Source organism: Rosa chinensis, chromosome 5 (genome assembly GCF_002994745.2).
Source record: "Rosa chinensis cultivar Old Blush chromosome 5, RchiOBHm-V2, whole genome shotgun sequence".
In the NCBI taxonomy this organism is placed as follows: Eukaryota; Viridiplantae; Streptophyta; class Magnoliopsida; order Rosales; family Rosaceae; genus Rosa; species Rosa chinensis.
The window spans coordinates 11862206-11882932 of NC_037092.1; the positions used below are offsets into that span (position 1 = coordinate 11862206).

Below are 20727 nucleotides of genomic sequence, written 5' to 3' on the forward strand. Positions count from 1 at the left end.
AATTTCAGGACGAAATTCCTTTAAGGGGGGTAGATTCTAATACCCAGTTGTTTTCTTTAATCAAAGCAAAAACTTATTATGGCATTGCTTTACTTTCCATGTTTTAAGGCTTTACCTTTCATAATTTTGTCTGCTGGAGAATGATTAAGTGAACGACCGACACCAGCAAAGGCTGACTCTCTCTCTCTCTGTCTCTCTCTCTCTCTCTCTCTCTCTCTCTCTGCCGAAACCAGCAACCAAAACAGAGCATTCCTTCTCCAAGCTGGTTCTCACTCCACAAGACATCAATTAACCCCAGACCACGTCCCACGCCTTCGTCTCTTCCTTGCTCAGCTGCCGGTGGTAGCCTTTCGCCGGCTCTTGAACCGTATACGGCGGTGGAACACGAGGCCGGTTTGAGCTCGTTTTGGTTCCAAGCTTGATATCTCAAGCTACCGGCCATCAATCCTCACCAAACTTCATCCTCGAGCTCACCTCAACCTCCTGAAGCTCCCAGAAGCAACCTTGCACGGCGGAGTGGTCTGTGGCGGCGGCTGCAAGTCAACCCCGACTTAGATCGAACGAAACTTTCAATCCGGATATCCCGAGCTGTAGAGCTTCGTTTTGAGTGATTCTTAAACTGGGGAGATCGCCTTGAGTTGCTGAACAAATCGCCAGAAGGGATCGAAGCGATTCGTGGAAGTTTTTGCGTCGAACTCAAGCTCGCCGGATTCTGGAAAAATTCCAGCCACCTCGACTGTTCTAGGTAATTTCGACCCCTTCCAGTCATTTCCAGCTTACATGCTAGTCAGGAAAGTTGTTAAGCTTGATGAGATGAAGAGGAGCAGCTCGGCCCCAACACCATTGGCAGTGGTCGGCGGCGGCTCTGCCACTAACTCCGGCGGCCATTTCCGGCCACCTCTGGGGACCTTAGGGGCAGTTTCTGCCAATTTTTATGTTCTACATGTTAAGACGATCATTTCGATATATTATACGAAATTTTTGGATATCGTATGATTAAGTTATGAATTTTTTTACGTTTTGATCGATTTCGATAGTTCGATTTATGATCTGTGAAGATCTGACCGTCCAATGGACTTGTAGTTTTGATATGTTGATCGTATGACTGTCCTAGCGACTTTGTGTGGTCATGGATGAAGATCCGACCGTTGGATCTTCGTATAATTGTGAAATAGTGATTTGGAAGGCGATTCGTGAGAATCCGACCGTCGGATTTTCATATAAATTTGTGGAGATGTTAGTAAGGGCGATTCAGGAAGATCCGACCGTAGGATCTTCGTGATAATTTAGAAGGATGATCCTAAGGGCGATCTGTGAGGATCTGACCGTTGGATCATCGTTTAATTTAGATCTGACCGTTGGATCGTCGTTTAATTATGTTTATGAGTTGTTGGCTAAGTTAAGATCGTATTGGATTAGGTGATTGACGGATTGATTTGGCGGATGATTGTGAATCGTATCTTGAGCTGTTAAGAAGACGCAGCGGGATTTTAGAGGTGAGTAAACCTCACATGGTTCATATTACGAACCGAGTACATTTAATTACTTTATTTTGTCGTAATTGTGTGAAAATATTTATGGAATAAACATTTGTTTTAAATCATATGGACTTGATCAACTACAGTCCATAGGTAAGTAAAATAATTTTAACTATACAAATGAATTTCACGATTTTTATGCTTGAACTATAGTTGGTATTAGTAATTATCCCTGAGTGGATAATTACGTATATATATCTATATATATATATATATATATATATTTACGTGATTATGTATGGAATGGTGTGACATAGAGTAGTGTGGAATTGTGATGATTTTATATATAATATGGACTGAAATGTATTGTGCCATATTTATATATGATGATTTTGGATGGATTAATTCATGTTCGAAAAATCATAGTTGACTTGATGGGTTGTATAGAGGTCAATGATGTGGGGTTCTGAAGACCAAATGGTCTAAGGTCCTTCGGTTTAACGATAAACCGGAGTGCATGTGTTTGAGGTTGAAGGAAAGATCACATGCGATGGGAATAAATGTAGGTTGTGGGAATGACCACATGCAGTGAGGGTAATTGCAGGTTGTGGGAAAGACCACATGCAAGGGGAATAATTGTAGGAAAGACCACATAGGTGATATTGAGATTAGGGGATTGTGGGGATGTATTCCTCGTTGTTTTCTGTGAGTTGGTTTGACGTTTTCTTTGTGAATGTTGAGATTGTTGGTTGTTACTTGAGTTAAAAGTTTTGTGTTCTAATAAATCAACCGTTCATTCTTGTTTACTCATACGAGCTTTGCAAAAAGCTTACCGGGTTTTGTGTTGTTGCAATTCCCGGTACACTATTCAAACAGTGTAGCGGGTAATCCTACAGGACAGAAGAATCAGGAGGGCGATCGAGCTGTGTAGAGTAGGTGCTTGTGATACTCTGAATTTCTATTGTGAGGTTTGTTATGCTCATTTAGAGCTTTACAATTTTACTTTGTAAGAGTGAGTTGTACTAATTAACTCGAGGTTTTCGAGATTTGAAATTTGAGTGGTATGTGGTGTGGTTGTTGATACGTCTAAAAGATGCACAACTTAAAACTTGCACTCAAATATCATCGTTGGTAATATAGTGATCAAGCAAGGGTCATTAACCGCTGAAGATTGTTCCTAAACTGCTAACCAAATGTCACAAACTACTCTAAACCACGCTACTGAACAGTTAACGAAAATAAATTAATTAACTAACCTAGAATTGATGGAATTTTCTATAAATTTTACAGGATACTAAAAACACATTGAATAACACACGTAAAAAATTTTAGAACAATTGGAGTTGATTTGATATATGAAATAAATCACGTAAAATTGAACACAGTAAGATAACAAAGCAGAAACAGATTTTATAACTTTAAAACTATTGACAGAAACAAAGCTAAGGACTCATTCTCCACCACCAAACACACTCAATCATATCAAAGCTCAGTTATGAAATCTTAATTCTCAGTTGAATTTACCCGAAGTTAACTCACAAGCTCGAATTAACCCATTACCCTTTCTTAGTTCCTCGTTAAGTGAATACAAGCTCACCACTTAATCTATTTCCGATTATGCAACCTAGACACAAGCTCGCTAAGTTTAACATATCAAAATCATTAAGCAACAAAAGGGTTTGGATAAATCTAGGGGCACAAGTACATTGGTAGTCTTGCTAAACCTAGGGTTTGAGTCACATGTAATTCAAGAAAATATTTTGCTACTCAATTGGAATCAACACACGACATATACGAATCTAGTGTTACTCTTAGCATTAGAACCCTAACCTATTCATTTAGTTGCGTACCTAAACAAACAAGCAAAGATTCATCTTGTAGACACGGTAAAACAAACACTCAATTGATAATATAGAAAACCAAAAATTGAATTGTCATCAATATGAATTGAACATGTTTAGGGCTTTGAAATTGCCCCTAGCTACAAAAGTATTTAGCTAGACATAGTCATGAACAAAACAAAAACTAGAAGAAAGGAAGAGGAAGAGATAGCGGCTAGTTGATGGCAGAAGATGTCATTATTTCTTTCTCTTGTGCCGCCCCTCCCCGTCCAAACTGATCACGTCCCTCTTTTATTGCTTAGGTTAGGAGATTTTCACTTCTTTTCCTTTTAGGAATCAAGTAGCTTCTCCTTTAAGATTCCTAATAATTTTCACCCATAAAAATATGTCATATATCTCTAATAAACAGATATATTCAGTTAATACTCGTCGATGGGCTTCTAAGGAATTCGGGTCTCAAATCATGGATTTCCGTCAAAGTGTCAGATTCTCGGACTGCTCGACCTTGCTAAAAATATGTCATATATCTCTAATAAACAAAGATATTCAGTTAATACTCGTCGGTGGGCTTCTAAGGAATTTGGGTCTCAAATCATGGATTTCCGTCAAAGTGTCAGATTCTCGGACTACTCAACCTTGCTAAAAATATGTCATATATCTCTAATAAACAGAGATATTCAGTTAATACTCGTCGGTGGGCTTCTAAGGAATTCGGGCCTCAAATCATGGATTTCTGTCAAAGTGTCAGATTCTCGGACTGCTCGACCTTGCTAAAAATATGTCATATATCTCTAATAAACAGAGATATTCAGTTAATACTCGTCGGTGGGCTTCTAAGGAATTCGGGCCTCAAATCATGGATTTCCGTCAAAGTGTCAGATTCTCGGACTGCTCGACCTTGCTGTACTAAATCGGCCATAACTTTTTGTAGAAAAATGATATGAATGAACCGTTAAAAGTTCTGGAAACTAGACATCCGAAGATTTCCAAACATGTAAAGTTCGCTATCTGGTTCATTCTGAGCTACTCTCAGGTTCATGTCGAAGTTGACTGATTTGCACAGGCAGATTTACTGATTTAGCTTCCTTTCTTCTACTTTGCTCCATAACACCCACAAAACATAAAAATAAAGTAAACGACTCAAATAGATGGAAAACTAGCTAAGAAAACATGAAGAAATCAATACAAAATCATGTACATTCATGAGCTTATCAGTTGTTCTGAGGAAAAAATTCAGAACGTTTATTTGTTGTAGTTGTTTAATTCATGTTTCGGATTTGAATTTGTTATTCAAAATTCAGGGCGTGATAGGGACGCTCCAATGTTAGAACCAATTCCAGGGAATAGGGAGATCTCCATGAATTACACTAGTGTACATGAGACATTGAATCGAGATTCTATTATCCTTGATGATGTGTTTGCATATTCTATTGCTCAAGAAATTATAGAACACGATGATATCGAACCTCGCTCCGTTGAAGAATGTCAATGAGGAGCAGACTGGCCTAAATAGAAAGATGCAATACAGGTTGAATTGGATTCACTAACAAAGAGACAGGTATTTGGGCCTATAACGCTGACACCCCCAAGTATAAAGCCTGTTGGCCATAAATGGGTCTTTGTTAGAAAGCGTAATGATAAAAATGAGGTTATTAGATACAAAGCCCACCTTGTGGCGCAAGGTTTCTCACAATGCCCTGGAATCGACTACGAGGAGACATATTCTCCCGTAATGGGCGTTATAACATTCCACTACCTTGTCAGTTTGGTAGTTTCAGAAAAACTTGACATGCAGCTTATGGATGTGGTTACAACATATCTCTATGGGAATTATAGAACACGATGATATCTAACCTCGCTCCATTGAAGAATGTCAACGAAGAGCAGACTGGCCTAAATAGAAAGATGCGATCCAGGTTGAATTGGATTCACTAACAAAGAGACAGGTATTTGGGCCTATAACGTTGACACCCCCAAGTATAAAGCCTGTTGGCCATAAATGGGTATTTGTTAGAAAGCGTAATAAGAAAAATGCAGTTATTAGATACAAAGCCCGTCTTGTGGCGCAAGGTTTCTCACAATGCCCTGGAATCGACTACGAGGAGACATATTCTCCCGTAATGGGCGTTATAACATTCTGCTACCTTGTCAGTTTGGTAGTTTCCAAAAAACTTGACATGCAGCTTATGGATGTGGTTACAGCATATCTTTATGGGGATCTAGATTCAGAGATATATATGAAGGTTCCAGATAGACTTCAATTACAAGTCAAGTGGCTCTAAACCACGGAGCGCGTTTTTAATAAGATTGAGATGCTCACTATATGGATTGAAACAATTCGGACGGATGTGGTATAACCATCTAAGTGACTACTTGATTGGGAAGGGATATGTCAACAATGAAATATGTCCATGCGTATTTATAAAGAGGACAAGTTCCAGATTTGCAATTGTAGCAGTTTATGTCGATGACATGAACCTAATTGGAACTCTAGATGAGTTAAAGGAAACTGCTAAGTACTTGAAATCCGAATTTGAGATGAAAGATCTTGGAAAAACATGGTTTTGCCTCGGACTAGAACTCGAACACCATAGTGATGGGATTATGATCCATCAGTCAGCATATACTCAAAAATTATTAAGGCGCTTTAATGAAGATAAAGCAAAGCCTGTGAGTACTCCCATGATCGGTCGTAGTCTTGAGCCTGAAAAAGATCCGTTTTATCCAAAGGATGAGGACGAAGACTTATTAGAGGCTGAAGTGCCCTATCTAAGTGCAATAGGAGCATTATTGTACTTAGCTCAATGCACAAGACCGGACATCTCATTCGCAGTGAACTTGTTAGCTCGACACAGTTCTGCGCCAACACGCCGCCATTGGATTGGCATAAAGACAATCTTTCGATACTTGAGAGGTACGATTGATATGGGCTTGTTCTATCCCTACAGAGAGAAAAGAAATAACGGAAGTGTGGGATCAGACTCCACAAGGCAAAACGCCACCTTCCGTGCTCCTCCTCCCTTCCATCAAAATGACAACGATGTCTTGATGGGTTTTGTTGATGCAGGGTATCTCTCTGACACTCACAAAGGTCGCTCCCAAACAGGTTATGTCTTTACCATGGGAACCACTGCGATATCTTGGAGGTCTACAAAGCAGACCATTGTTGCTACTTCCTCAAATCATGTAGAGATTATCACTCTACATGAAGCTGTGCGAGAATGCATATGGCTAAGGTCTGTAGTTAGACACATTCGAGGAACTTGTGATTTGAAGTCTACCACAGATGAACCTACATGCATTTATGAAGATAATGCAGCTTGTATTGAGCAAATGAATTTAGGTTTCATCAAGGGCGACAACACCAAGCATATATCGCCTAAATTCTTTTATAATCAGCAGCAACGAACACTTCTAAATATTGAAGTGAATCAAATCCTTTCAGAGGATAATGTAGGGGACTTGTTTACCAAGTCGTTACCTAAATCCACCTTGGAGAAACATGTGAAGAGCATCGGATTAAGAAAGTTATCCGAACTCCCATAATTGTAGAAATCAGGGGGAGACCTTGACATCAGGGGGAGGTATGATGTCTACATGTTCAATCTCGAAGAGTGAAGGACGTGTTGTGCTCTTTTTTCCCTTTGACCAAGGTTATTTTTGTCCCACAGGGTTTTTGTTACCTAGCAAGGTTTTTAGTGAGACAACGATCAAAGCGTCATCACCGAGTTTGAGCGGCACAAGGGGGAGTGTGGAAGGATGTCGACTACTCCACATTCACGTGCGTTGTGCTCTTTTTCTCCTTCAACCAAGGTTGTTTTTTCCCACAGGGTTTTTATTACTTGGCAAGGTTTTTAACGAGGCAACTTAGAAGCGCATAGAAGAGGCAACACTATTGACATGGAATATTCAAGGGGGAGTGTTGTAAATGATAATGACTATTCATGCAATAGGTATTGCTTAATGTATGCGATTGACAGACTCGTAATGTATGCGATTGACATACTTGTAATGTGCGATTGATTAGTATAGCTATTATGTATTGCCTTTTGTATACATGATGTAACCCTATATAAACCTCATGGTTAGATGAATACAATACAATGATCCAATTCTCTACAACAAAACATCAGTTATTTAGAGAAATCTGTAGTATTAAATATAAGCAAACAATGCTTTCTTCATTTTTCAATTGTCTTGTGTAAATCCACTCAACAGTTAACAGCTATTCCTTGATGTTGAAGATTCATAGAGACAACACTTTTTCTAAAAGCAATGTTCTCTGACTTGTCCTCACAAGTCTCCAGTCTTCATCTTCTACTGACTTAATTTGTATTCCATAACAGCAATGGTTTTCTACTATTGTTTTTTCTAGTGTTCAAAGAATAGGTATTTAGACATCTGCTCTTGTACTATCTTTCTTCAGACGACAGTTTTGTCCTGTTGTCTAACCACCCCCATCAGACGGCACAGGCTTTAACAACAGCACCCAACCTCATCAGACGACAGTCCAAAACTGTCGTCTGATGCCATTACTGACGTAGTGAAACATAAGGAAATCAAAAGAAATTTCCTAAAAAACTGCAAGGAATAATCAAACACATAGAATGATAAACTCTAGTTTGTCAGTTATTTCATTGGAATTTCTCCTTGTGATGAATCTCTCTCTCTGTGTGAACGCCTTTCCAAAGTTATCAAACACATTTCTAGCTAGATAGTTCCATGTATTCCATCAATTCTTTGCCAGTATTAATGTCTACTTCTTCCACTCTATGATAATATAGTAACGCATATGTCGGGCCAATATCTGCACTTATTTGGAGTGTTGGTTCATTTTTTTTTTTTTGGAGAGTGCATGCCTCAATATTATAGCTCCATGCATGGCTACATCTTTCCTTGTAGGCCTTTCACCCCCTTTTTAAACTTGGACATCTTTCCTAGTACAAATCGGGACTTTTTCGATATTTTTTGTGCCGTCACTTGAAACAAGTGTTAAATACCATTATCTACAAACTGTGATATTATGACTTGATAAAATTTCATGATTAGCACCTTGGAGGTGACATGTCCGGGAGTATTTGAGGCATGTTAAAATGTGTCAAACTTTGCCAACACCATTTCTTCTCGAAATTCTCCTCAACTATAATCTTATCATTGAGAAAAAATAATTTTTAGGAGCTGCTCTAAGAAATGGATCGATCATTCAAGATATTTTGGGCCGGGCCGGCAAGAGTTGTGATTGGGAAAGAAAAATATCTTTTCCCTAAAAAAAAAAAAGCGGGAGCCATCAACGGTCCACCAACCCGATCAAACCCTCCACATTCTTCTCCAGTCCTCCGTCTCCGGTAGCCGCCAATCTCTTCAGAAACAGGTTCGATTTGTCTACTTTCTCTGTTTAGTACCACTTTGGTTTCCCTTCTCTGTATATCGTTCTACTTCATTTCTCTGCTTACAATTGAAAAATCTCCTGAAGACAACCAAAATTGTTTGTACTATCAAGTTGGTGGACATTGATTCAATGCTTACAGTTCAACTTCAGTTGAATTCGAAGGTGGTCACTTGTTTGTGCAATTCAATTTCATGAAGTTGAATTCTTATTTACTCTTGAGTCGGTGTTAAAAACTTTCGAGTAGCATTATTCGAGTAGCTTCTTTGGTTATAGTATCTGTAGTATCAGTTCATCCATTCTAAATGTGCTCCCCTTATGTTTTGGAGTTTTTCAACTATTGATGATTTCTCTTAACAAGGATTACGTTTGAAATTTGCAGGCTCGAAGAACTGCCACTCATGTTGTTTGAAATTTACAAAGGCTACAACTTTACTTGTGTCTTTTGCCTCCAATATATGTTCCCAATTCGACTGGCAGCTACTTGATATCTGTAAGTCCTTCACTATCACTAGAATTATAAACTACGATGAAGTCAATAATTTTATGGGAATTCCTCCTTGTTATGAGAGTCTATATCTTTGAGTTTGGACGTTTTTGAAATTTAATTATAATTTCCTTCCCAGAATCAATACAGTTTTGCCTTTTTGGCTTCTTGCTTTTGCATAAAAAGCAAATAGTCATATAACTTACTGAGGCAGAACAAAGTAACTTGTACAAATAGTTCCATCAATTATTTGCTTGTATTGATGTCTACTTATTCCACTTGATTATAATGGGATGGTAATCTGTTCAATATCTTCACTTATATGGAATGGGGATCGAGTGTTAGGTATGTTCTTTGGGAGAGTGCATTCTTAAAAATCCATAAATTATGGAGAAGACCAGGTTAACCTTGTATATATATACACATACACACATAGAGCTTCCTCTCTAGACTACTAAATTTCTAATCGATCTGTATGCAATGCTGGGTCGTCCCTTCTATACCAGAGCACTAGTTTAGCGTCCCAAGTCAAGCACTAGTGGTTAGATATATAGTTATTTAATTAGGATTTAGTCCATTCCAACCTTAATTTGAAAACATAATTCATATAGTCATGTTTTTCTACTTTGTTTTCCTTTCCTATCTTTAAAGTCCTACTTTAAACGGAAATCAGAATTTATTTGTATCTTTTACTTGACCTGTAATGTACCTTGGGTTGATGTGTTCTGTCTTGTAATTTTGCTGAATTCTAATATTAAATCCTAGCTGTAGGCTTTTAGTTTCGTTATCTCAGCTGGCTACTCAAGCATAGCTTTACTTTGTCTCTAAACTCTTCCATTTTAGTTGTTTGTTGCCTTCTCAATCTGGAGGGAAAGTCTTCTTCTTCTTCTTTTTCTTGTTGTCCATCACCACCAGAGGTCTAGACAAGCCAAGCTAGAATAATTAAGGCATACACATCCCAATTTTGTTAAACTTTGAAATCTATTTCATCCCTCTGTATTTAATTTCCACCTGGAGTTATGCTACGATAGTGATTAATTTTGCAGTTGCAATTTGAAAATCTGAAGTTCACTATGAGAAGCTAAGGCCATCTCCAATGGAGGGCTAAGGGCTTGACATAGCCCAAAAAATAGAGTTTTCCATCTCCAATTAGGGGCTATGCCATTACAAAAATGAGTTTGAAGGGGCTGAAAGGGCTATGGGCTGGGGTATATATGGCCCCTTGTTTAGCCCTTGGGCTTGTGCTGTGTGGGGACCACGTTGTACACAAAAAACCTAATCTGATGTAATTGCATGGCTGATGTCAGCTAAGTCTAACCGTTGGGATACTTTTTTTTTTTCTTCTGCTTGAATGCAACGGCTATATTCTCAAAAAAAAAAAAAATGTAACGGCTAATTTGCAGAAAAAATAATAAAAATCTATCAAATATTCCTATAAATACCTCCTCACTCTCATTTTCATTTCTCACCTTCACTCATATTTTTTTTCTACCTCCTCACTCCAATACTACTTATAATGTGACACGTGGCACGATAAAATTTTATCTAAAAAATTAATAACATTTGATCAAAAAAATAATTATATAAGTGGAAATAATAGCATAGTTATAAAATATTATATATTAGAAATACATAATGAAAAACAATAAAATAATAGGGCATTTAAAATTATAGCCCTAAGGGTTGGAGATGATAGAAATTATAGCCCTTACTATTTGCATGAATAGTGATTATGGGGGGCTAAAATAGCCCCCGAGTGATTATGGGGGGCTAAAATTTAGCCCGGGGGCTATTTTAGCCCTCCACAGCTGGAGATGGCCTAACAAACTATTGCATCCAAAGCTCTGCGTATTTTGGTAGAAGCCTAGAAGGTGATTAATTAAAAAACATAAAGCAACTGAAGGCCTAACAATTGACCTCATTTTTCACTGTCACAACAAAATATCAATACCAAACCTCTAAATTGAAGACACTTCTACTACAGAAATTATGTCAGCATGGCCTAAAAGGCCTATTGGCCATGCCTTTGATTAAGACTGATAAATATTGTTTTAGCATTCTGATATCTAGCTAGATCTACATTACAAAAACTGCATCAATATTAACGAGTCAAATGACTATCGCCCATCAGCATACGAAGACATTGACATGTCTATTTGCATGCTGGACCCACTGGCAGTACCAGGACCACCACCACCATCAACATTCACAGAGTAATCCTTGGAAGTATTAGGTGATCCGAGCAAGTGCTTAGTCTCTTCTGGAAAGTTATGATCTGCAGAACCCCATGGATGCTTTGTCATAATCAATCCTTCTAGCTCCATGGCTACTTCTTTCATGGTAGGCCTTTCCTCCCCTTTTACCCTCAAACATCTTCTTGCAAGTTTGGCCACATTTTTTGCCATCTCAATATTTCCTTCATTCACTATCTCATCATCAAGCACTTGATTTAAGCAATCTTTTTCCATGGAAGCAACAAAGATGCTTGCTAAGAATTTATCTTTAGAAACTGCCACTTTGCTTGTTAAAAGCTCAGCCAAGAGAACCCCAAAGCTGTAAACGTCACTCTTTTCTGTTAGTTGGTTTGATTGCAGATATTCAGGGTCCAGGTATCCTATTGTCCCGAGCACTACAGTTCGTATTCCAGCTTCACCTGAAGAAACCAATCGTGAAGCTCCAAAGTCTGACACTTTCGCCGTATACTTATCATCTAACAGAATATTCGCTGCTTTGACATCTCGATGTATGATTGGTGTGGAAATTGAGGAGTGTAAGTGGGACAGCGCTTCCGCACTTTGAGCTGCTATCTTCATTCGTAATTCAAATGGGAGTGATGATCCTTTTTTATGAATGTGCTCATAAAGAGTGCCATGTGTAATGAATTCGTATACTAGTAGAGGCACTTCTGTTTCTAAACAACAACCTAATAGCTTTACCACATTTCTGTGGTTGATTTGAGAAAGGACAATCACCTCGTTAACAAACTGATCACTCTGGGTCAGGGCACCACCTTTCGACTTCTTTATGGCAACCACTATGTCATCCGCCAGTATACCTTTGTAAACTGTTCCATAACCTCCTTCTCCAAGGACTCTACTCTCATGATAGTTGTTTGTTGCCTTCTCAAGTTCTTCAGCAGTAAAGATTTTTGTTGTCTTCATCGAGCTTCCATGACTAGCGAGTTGTTGCAGAAACAATAAGCCACCATTCTCTTTGAAGTACTTTTCTTTGAGTTTAATGAACTCTCTTTTCTTCATTCCCCAACATATCCACGGGAATAAAACCAAGAAGCCCATACTTACACCTGCAAATAATTGAAAATTCATGATCAAATTTGTTTTAATAAGTTTGCTTTTGTATATTCTATATGATGTTGTTTAGAGGTATACATACGATGTTTGTTTCTCTTTTGTGCATATTCTATATGATGTTGTTTAGAGGTATATATACATAGGATGCTTCTATTTGCGCAATATGGTTTCAAAAATTGACAGAGCCTCTTCTCTATTCTCTCTCGTTAACAAACACAATAGAGAAAACGTCTTCCTTTATATATGGAAATGATTTATGCATTCTCTTTTTATTACTTTTCTATGAAGAAAAAGTATGAGAATACTATGTTAATTAGAATTTGGAACGGACATAGCTGAAGCTAAATAAATTTCAGTCCATCATTACTGTTCAATAAAAGTTTAGGCTATATATGGTCATACGAAGCACATGCATGTTAATATCTAATTATACATACCCAATGAAATCATAAGCAGGAGAACGATCTTTGAGTGTCTTTTGGAATCGTCTTTGATGCAAATCTTGTCATTCATGCCGTCGTTTTTGTATCCTTTGTAACATGAACAAGAGTAATTTCCTGGAAATGGTTTATTGAAGCACTGTCCGTTCTCGCAGGGCAAAGCCTTGCACTCGTCAATATCTGAAAGGGAAATTAGGAAAGGAAAAGCCTGTCAGAAATCAATACATTTGGTAAAATTGTAATTCCAAGGGTGCGCTTTAATTAAAATAATGTTGATATAATAGTAGCTAAGTAGGTAAATCAAAGATAATCACCACCTTTGCAACCATCTGGGTGGTACGGGTTTCCTTCATAACCAGGCGAACACTCGCACAAATAACCTACAGACCCATTGATAGGCCTGTTTTTGCATATGCTATTAGCTGTGCATGCGAAATCCTCCCTTTTCTGAGCTTCATGACAGGGGTCTGTGTCATTCCCAATGGCCCAATTAAGGACCATTGGAAGTCGTTCAGTGTCATTCAGTTGTTCAAAACTGGAAGAGGAGAAATTGAATTGGCCTTGCTCTGCAATGAAGGCGTAGCTGCAGGGGTTAAAGTCCCACACATACGAATGATTGAAGTAGCTATCCAAACTCACAGTACGATTGTGCAGTCCACTGGGGATGCTAGTTTGGCAACACCCAGCGCCAGAGCAAGAGTTCTTATCAACACTGCTAAAGCTGTTGCATACTGACACGCACCCAGTAATGAATTCTTCTTCCCCTCGGAAGCCTCGCATGATTGCGTAAGTGTCACAACCAACGGCATAGAACTTGTTTTTGGTATCAGATATGGTGTATGGAGGACCCATCCAGAAATGAGGTCTGTTTCGGTAAGTTAGATTGCCCGTTTCATTGTAACAATCTTCCCCTCTATGGCTCAATATTCGCAACTCCCCAACGTCTATGGATATGCTGGTAACAATGATATTGGTGTCCCCCAAGTAGGCTGTTGGGGGTTGGTCCGGTTGGGCCCCCTGGCTACAGTTGATGCGGAACATATCTCCCAGGTAACAACTCTCATTCATGCCAAATGGATATGGAATTGTGAGATCACCGCACTTGTCAGAGCAGCCAGGCAGGGCTTGAACAGCAGCTGCTGTTGTCGTAGTAGTAGCCGCCGATAATAGGATTAGGACTGCCGCCAATGGGAATTGCAAGGCCATGATCGACATGGCATGCAGCACTAGCTTGTTTGTGGAATATAATTAAGGAGGAGTATTGGTATCAAATAGTTGTATTGTTGACGATGAGTAAAGCAGTATTCCTGAGTCGGCCTTTTGTAGTCATGGCATGGGAAGTTTCTGGACAACTTCATTCTATGCTCTAGCTAGCTTTCTATTTCAGACTGGGTCGTCCCGGGTTATTTCCTGAAAATTAATAAAACACAAACTGACATGGAAATGTATAGTCATGCGGGATGGTGATTGTCATTCATTGACTATCAAATATCACCATGTTGGAAGTACCTTACGACGGACCATTAGCCATGCATTAACTGCTGGCCGCAAGTGTGAAATAATGGAATATAAACCGTGGAAACGATCAAGAAAGGAATAATAGAAGAATATAAATCATATTGTGGGAACCATATTCCTGACCGGTCTCCCCAAGTTGTGGGAACTATTTCCATAAGAAAAATATAAACCATATTAATAGTTACCGCTACACTATTACTAGTTTATATATATATATATATATATATATATATATATATATATAGAATCATTCTCAGGTGCGGATATCCGCACCTAAGAAAAAAGGTGCGGATTTCCATTTTTTTCCCGCTTTCCGATCACATTTTCACATCTTAACCGTTCAGTTTTTAGGTCCTAATGTATAGATCATCTCTACAAAATTTCAGCCAAATTGGTGATCATTAAGGCATCCAAAACTGCAATTTACACGAACGGACCGAATCTGCTGAACCGGAACCGTTCGTATTTATAATGGTAAATTGCAGTTTTGGATGCCTTAACGATCACCAATTTGTCTGAAATTTTGCAGAGGTGATCTATACATTAGGACCTAAAAACTGAACGGTTAAGATATGAAACTATGATCGGAAAGTGGGTCAAAACTGGAAATCCGCACCAATGAAAAACTGCGGACGTCCGCAGTGGAGAAGGCCTATATATATATATATATATATATAGACACATTTCCTATTCAGAGCAGAGCTCCACTTTGAAAATTAACGTGTGAAGTTTGAGTTTTTGGTCACTTTTCGGTCGCATATCCACATCTCGACCGTTCAGTTTTTAGGTACTAGCGTATAGATCATCTTAGCAAATTTTCAGCCAAAATGATGATCGTTAAGGCATTGATAACTGCCTTAAAGCTAGTATAGTTCAGGTTGACAGATTCAGTCCGTCCATTGGTTTAAGCGAGTTATATACCTTAACAATCATCAATTTGGCTGAAAATTTGCAGAGATGATCTATACACTAATACCTAAAAACTGAAAGGTCGAGATGTGGATATGCGACCGAAAAGTGACCCAAAACTCAAACTTCACACGTTAATTTTCAAAGCGGAGCTCCGCTGTAGATAGGATCTGTATGTATGTATATATATGTGTGCGCAATTGTATTACTTCATGGAATAATCGCCTCATTCATAGATCAGTCAAATTAATAACTATTTACTACATCTAAATTGCAAAAATAATATTTTCTTTTTCTTTTTTTGTTAACAATAAATTATGTTAGATAAACTAAAAAGAAGTGAAGAATTCTGATTTTAGAAATTATGATACCAATTGCTAAGGTTAGTCTTTAACCATGATACCTAATCGTCTCTTTTAACTTGAAAGCTAACGATATGTCATGTCTTAATGTATTTTAGTCGAGATAAAAAAAATTTTGAGTGCTGAATACTAGTAAATCGTAATTCATCTCTCCTGTATATATCTAATATATTCTCATCAGCTCGGCATTAACTCAGTTAGTTATCATGGTCATATACAAATTAATTAAATCACATAGATTATAAACTACAGTTGAAAACTATTTTGTATCCGACATTATATCAAACGTACCATTGACAAAGCTGGACCTAACATGGGGCCCGTGAGTCGGCGGGCTCAAGCTCGGTGTCTAGTCCGGCCTAATTTTTTTCCTTAGGTATTTAAAAAAATTATTAAGTAAATAAAATGTAAGTCTTTTACTAAATAATAAGATTGGTTTAGTTGGCAAGTTGCTTTCCTTTCTTTTATGTTACTCTTAGCCTAGATTTGAATTGCCTTTTTGTTGTATATTTTTTTGTTCTATTTTTTTTGGCTATTTTTTTTCTTTTCTATACAAAATGTAGGCCAATTTTCATTTTTCGCCACAAGCCTCAAAATCTCAAGTCCGGACCTGACCATTGATACGTGTTTACTCGTGGACATGAACACGTAGCCCCGTGTATGTCACGCATTATATCATATACACAACCTTTCTTTCAAATATCTTTACTAAAGACAAGTAGCTATGATACAGTGATGGAACATTCCTAGTCAATGCCCTTTCAAATGTCTTAATAAAGACAAAGTAGCTATGATACAGTGATGGACCATTACTAGTCAATGCCGTGCAAAGTGTGGCAAAAATATGTTTTCTGCAATTGGAGTACCAAGTGGTAAAACGAGAGGACTAAGTCTTTAATAATTTATTTGCTGTGTGAAGTCAAGCGATGTAAGATTAGTCAGCATGGCAAGCAAGATTTTTTTTCCTTTCTTTTTCATGCTATTGACTTGAGAAAACGAAGACCAACAAAGACCATTATTAAAGGAGGGAAAATATATATATATATATATATATATATGTATATATATATGTATGTATGTATATGTAAACAAGTTAAGTAAATTGAGTTCTGCCTTGAAAGATGGGCAAAATAACTTACAAGTAACCTGCTAGCTGGCTAGCTTCATTTCATAAAAGAAAAGATTTCACACAACTAATGAAATTACAACTCATACATTCGGCCCAAAAGAAAATTTACAACTCACATATACCATACCTTTTATTTTAGGAGGCACTACTCAACTCTCAAATACTGTAAAGCAAACCCAAACCAAATTAAGAACGTACAACGCAATACAACACTAGCTATGAAAGGAGAAGCTAATATTAATCAACTATTGCCCAACCATCATCGGGCTTCATTATTTGGGCTTGATTCTGCATACTTTGGTCGTAGTCAATACTGGTTATAACCTCACCTTCATCACCTCTAACCAATGAGCAAAATATCGATGATCCAGAAAATATCGACCATTCAAAACATAGAAATTTCGAGAAAATATCAATATTGATAAAATTTCGACAAAGTCTATGAAAACTTGGAGAAAAACATAAAAAATTTAAATTAAACTTTAGGATATGTCTAGTTGATCAATAATCTACTCTATTTCAAATATATATATATATATATATATATATATTAGGCAAATATTATTACATAATAAATTAGTATAATTTAAAGTGAATAAATATACATTGAGTCACAGATATTTATTGAAATTTAACTTTAGTGAATATTTATAATCTTAATACAAAATATAATACATATCATTATAGTTTGTTAGGATACAAAGTATCTAAAATAATAATTATGATTAGTAACATAATAAAACAAACTATTAAAAAAAGGATTATAAAAAAAAGAGGAGATTAGTGAAGAATGATACCGGTAATTGACGAAGTCTTCTTCCAGCAGCATTGATTGAGTTGTTTGTATTCTTCTTACACAACCAAGGTTCGAATCCCAAACTCGTCTGCCCTCTTTTTTCTGAATTTTCAGTCTGACTTGGCAAATTGGGCTGTTGGGCCACAAGAAAAGTAAGGAAATTCAAGCTGGGCCACAAGAAAAGTAAGGAAATTCAAGCTGGGCCACGAGAAAAAGGAGGAAATTTCGCGAGTTTCACCCAAATATCTTAAATTTCCACAAATATCGTGATATCTCGAAAATTTCGCACAAAATAATGGTGGTATATGAAGATAATTTTGCCAACTCAAAAAAAGCGAAAATTTCGCCGAAAATATCGATTTTTCAGTCCTTGCCTCTAACATCAACAACGTAAGCATTTGTAGGTGACATCGCAAGCAAGTAGTTGGTCTCTTTGGGAGAGGCATAGGCATCAGGCTTCCCCTCTGGATGCCTTGCAATATCCCCTCCAGCTCCATAGTTACTTCTTTCAGCGTAGGCCTACCCCCTCCTTTCAAACTTAAACATCTTTTGGTGAGATGTGCAACTTGTTCAACTATTTCAAAGCTTCCCTTTTTGATTATTTCAAGACCACAAGAATCTGATCCAAGCTATTCTCTAACACCGACGTTACAAAAAAGTTCGCTAGGTTTCTCTCTGATTCATGCTTCTTGTCAGAAATTGCCACTTGACTCATTATTAGCTCCACAAGGACAACACCGAAGCTATAGACATCACTCATCTATCAATGTATTTGACTGGAGATCTTTAGGGTCTAGGTACCCAAGCGTACCTTTCACTTTCACTAATGTGGACAGCTGATTTTGATCTTTATGAACCTATTTCAAATTAAAGCTTTAAAATTTGACACTTGTAGACTATATGAGATTAATGATCGTAGTCAAGGTCAAGGTCAACCATTTGAGTCAAGAAACTCAACTAATCTTACACTTGACAAATGTCCTCAGCTGATTGGTAACCAAGAAATGGATGTTAGAGAGATTGATTAAAGCCTAACACAAAGTTGTTAAAGTCTGGTTTATGCTTTAACCAAAGTGGTTACTGTTAGCTCTATATAAAGCAATGTAATGAAAGCTCTGTAATAATTACTCAAGTACAATTCTTAATAAGAAAACCATCATCTTCTTCCTCTAGCTTTCTGCTCTCTCAAATCCCTAGATCTTTGATTTCAGCATGGTATCAAGAGCCATTTCAACAACACTTTGGCTGTGAAATTCTCATCCAACGGAAAAAAAACCTTGTTTTTGTCTGAGATAGTGTAAGAAGGGGGTAGATCGACCACACTGCCTCTATACAAGGAGGAGTCATATGAATTGTTGAGTCAACAATTTTGGGACATGGTCACCATTACTTGCAACTCACCCTCACCCATAGAAATGTTAGTAATGTTTGTGGGAAAGTATTAGCTATCCAAGAACTTTAGGGATGGTCGTTGCGAGGTGTGTTGTCTCAAGTGATATTGAATGGCTAAGTGTTACGGGCCGAACTTTGCAATGCGCAAAGTGGACCGTGCGACACTTGCTAGCAAGCAAGTCAGTCAAGTGAGTACCTTGCAAGGAACAATGAAAGCCACACGATATTAAAATAGCGCTAGCGGTAAGCAAGAACACAATTATATAAACATTAGGCAACCATGAAGAACAAATGAATAATCAAAAGAAAAGATCAAGGAGCTATCTCACGGGACATAGATGATTTAATAATTCCTCTTTTATTGATGGTAGGACGGTAAGGGAGGCAAAAGTACATGTGCTTACCTATACTAGTTCCGTAGTCCAAATTACGCCGACTAGGAACCCCTCCCTATAGAGCATAACATGCTTAAATGGCCAAAGTAGTGGGAACACATGCACTTGGCCGAGGAGACCAAATGCTAAATAAAATAAATTACATAATTCGTAAATTACCAAAACATCCCTAGCATACAAGCAACCAACCAAAGGCTTAACTAATGACCCTGGATCCTCCCCTACTTAAGCTGTTGGCGCTCCTTGGTCTTGAAGTCTTCAATCTTCTGCTTGAACTTCTTCTTTAGGGCTTCAGCATTCTCCAAACTAGTTTCTTCATCTCTAAGACCCTTCTTCTTGATAAGGAACTGCTGGTATGGGCGCTTTGACACTCTGATCATTCTCTCTGCAAGGATCTTTTCCACTTCTTTTGGCTTGGGTGGTCTGATTTAGACGTGCTCCCGAACAGGCTGGTTGAGTGTTTGATCTTCAAGGTCTAGCTGGTGTGGCTTGAGGTTGCTGACATGAAATATGGGGTGAACTCCCATCCAGGAGGGAATATCGACTTTGTAGGAACACTTCCCCACTTTAGAAATGATCGGGAGTGGTCCTTCATACTTCCTGAATAGTCGCTTGTCTCTGGAGCGTAGGAACTTGAGTTGTTCCGGAAGCAGCTTGACAAGGACCATGTCTCCTACTTTAAACTCCCTGGGCTTGTGGCCTTGATTAGCCCACTTCTTCATTCTTCCCGCCACTTTCTCTAGATAGGCTTGAGAAATCTCGGCATTGGTCTTCCACTCTTTCGTGAAGTTGAAAGCACGCGGATTCGCCCTTTTGTAAACTTCTTGCACGGTATAATGCAAAAGAGGCTGTTGACCAGTGATAACTTCAAAAGCACTCTTGTTGGTGGATGAGCTCTTCTTAGAGTTGTAGCGAAATTGTGCAACATTTAGCAATTGCGCCCAATTCTGCTGATTGGCATGGATGAAATGGCGCAAATACTCTTCTAACATCCCATTGAATCGTTCTGTTTGCCTATCAGTCTGTGGGTGATAACTCGAAGATATGTTGAGCTCGGAACCAAGCAGCAAATAGCTCAGTCCAGAATGTACCTGTAAAGGTGGTGTCGCGGTCACTGACAATGTTCTTTGGCACGCCCGGTACTTCACAACATGCTTGAAGAAGAGGCTTGGGTATCTTCCGCCGAACAGTACTTTAGGGTTGGCAGTTTGGCACAAAGGTAGCATACTTTGAAAACCTATTAACTACAACAAGGATGCCTGATAGGTCTCCCACCTTAGGGA

At 38.1% G+C, this 20727-nt stretch overlaps 1 protein-coding gene across 1 annotated transcript; it reads right to left on the reverse strand.

Moving 5' to 3' along the window:
* Positions 1-11057: 11057 nt before the first annotated feature.
* On the reverse strand, positions 11058-14295 carry LOC112202431 (wall-associated receptor kinase 2). The gene is made up of 3 exons (XM_024343447.2): positions 13261-14295; positions 12941-13123; positions 11058-12496 (listed from the first exon to the last, which is right to left on the reverse strand). The coding sequence occupies exons 1-3, from the start codon at positions 14156-14158 to the stop codon at positions 11310-11312; spliced, it is 2268 nt and encodes a 755-aa protein (XP_024199215.1). The 5' UTR covers positions 14159-14295; the 3' UTR covers positions 11058-11309.
* Positions 14296-20727: the final 6432 nt, after the last annotated feature.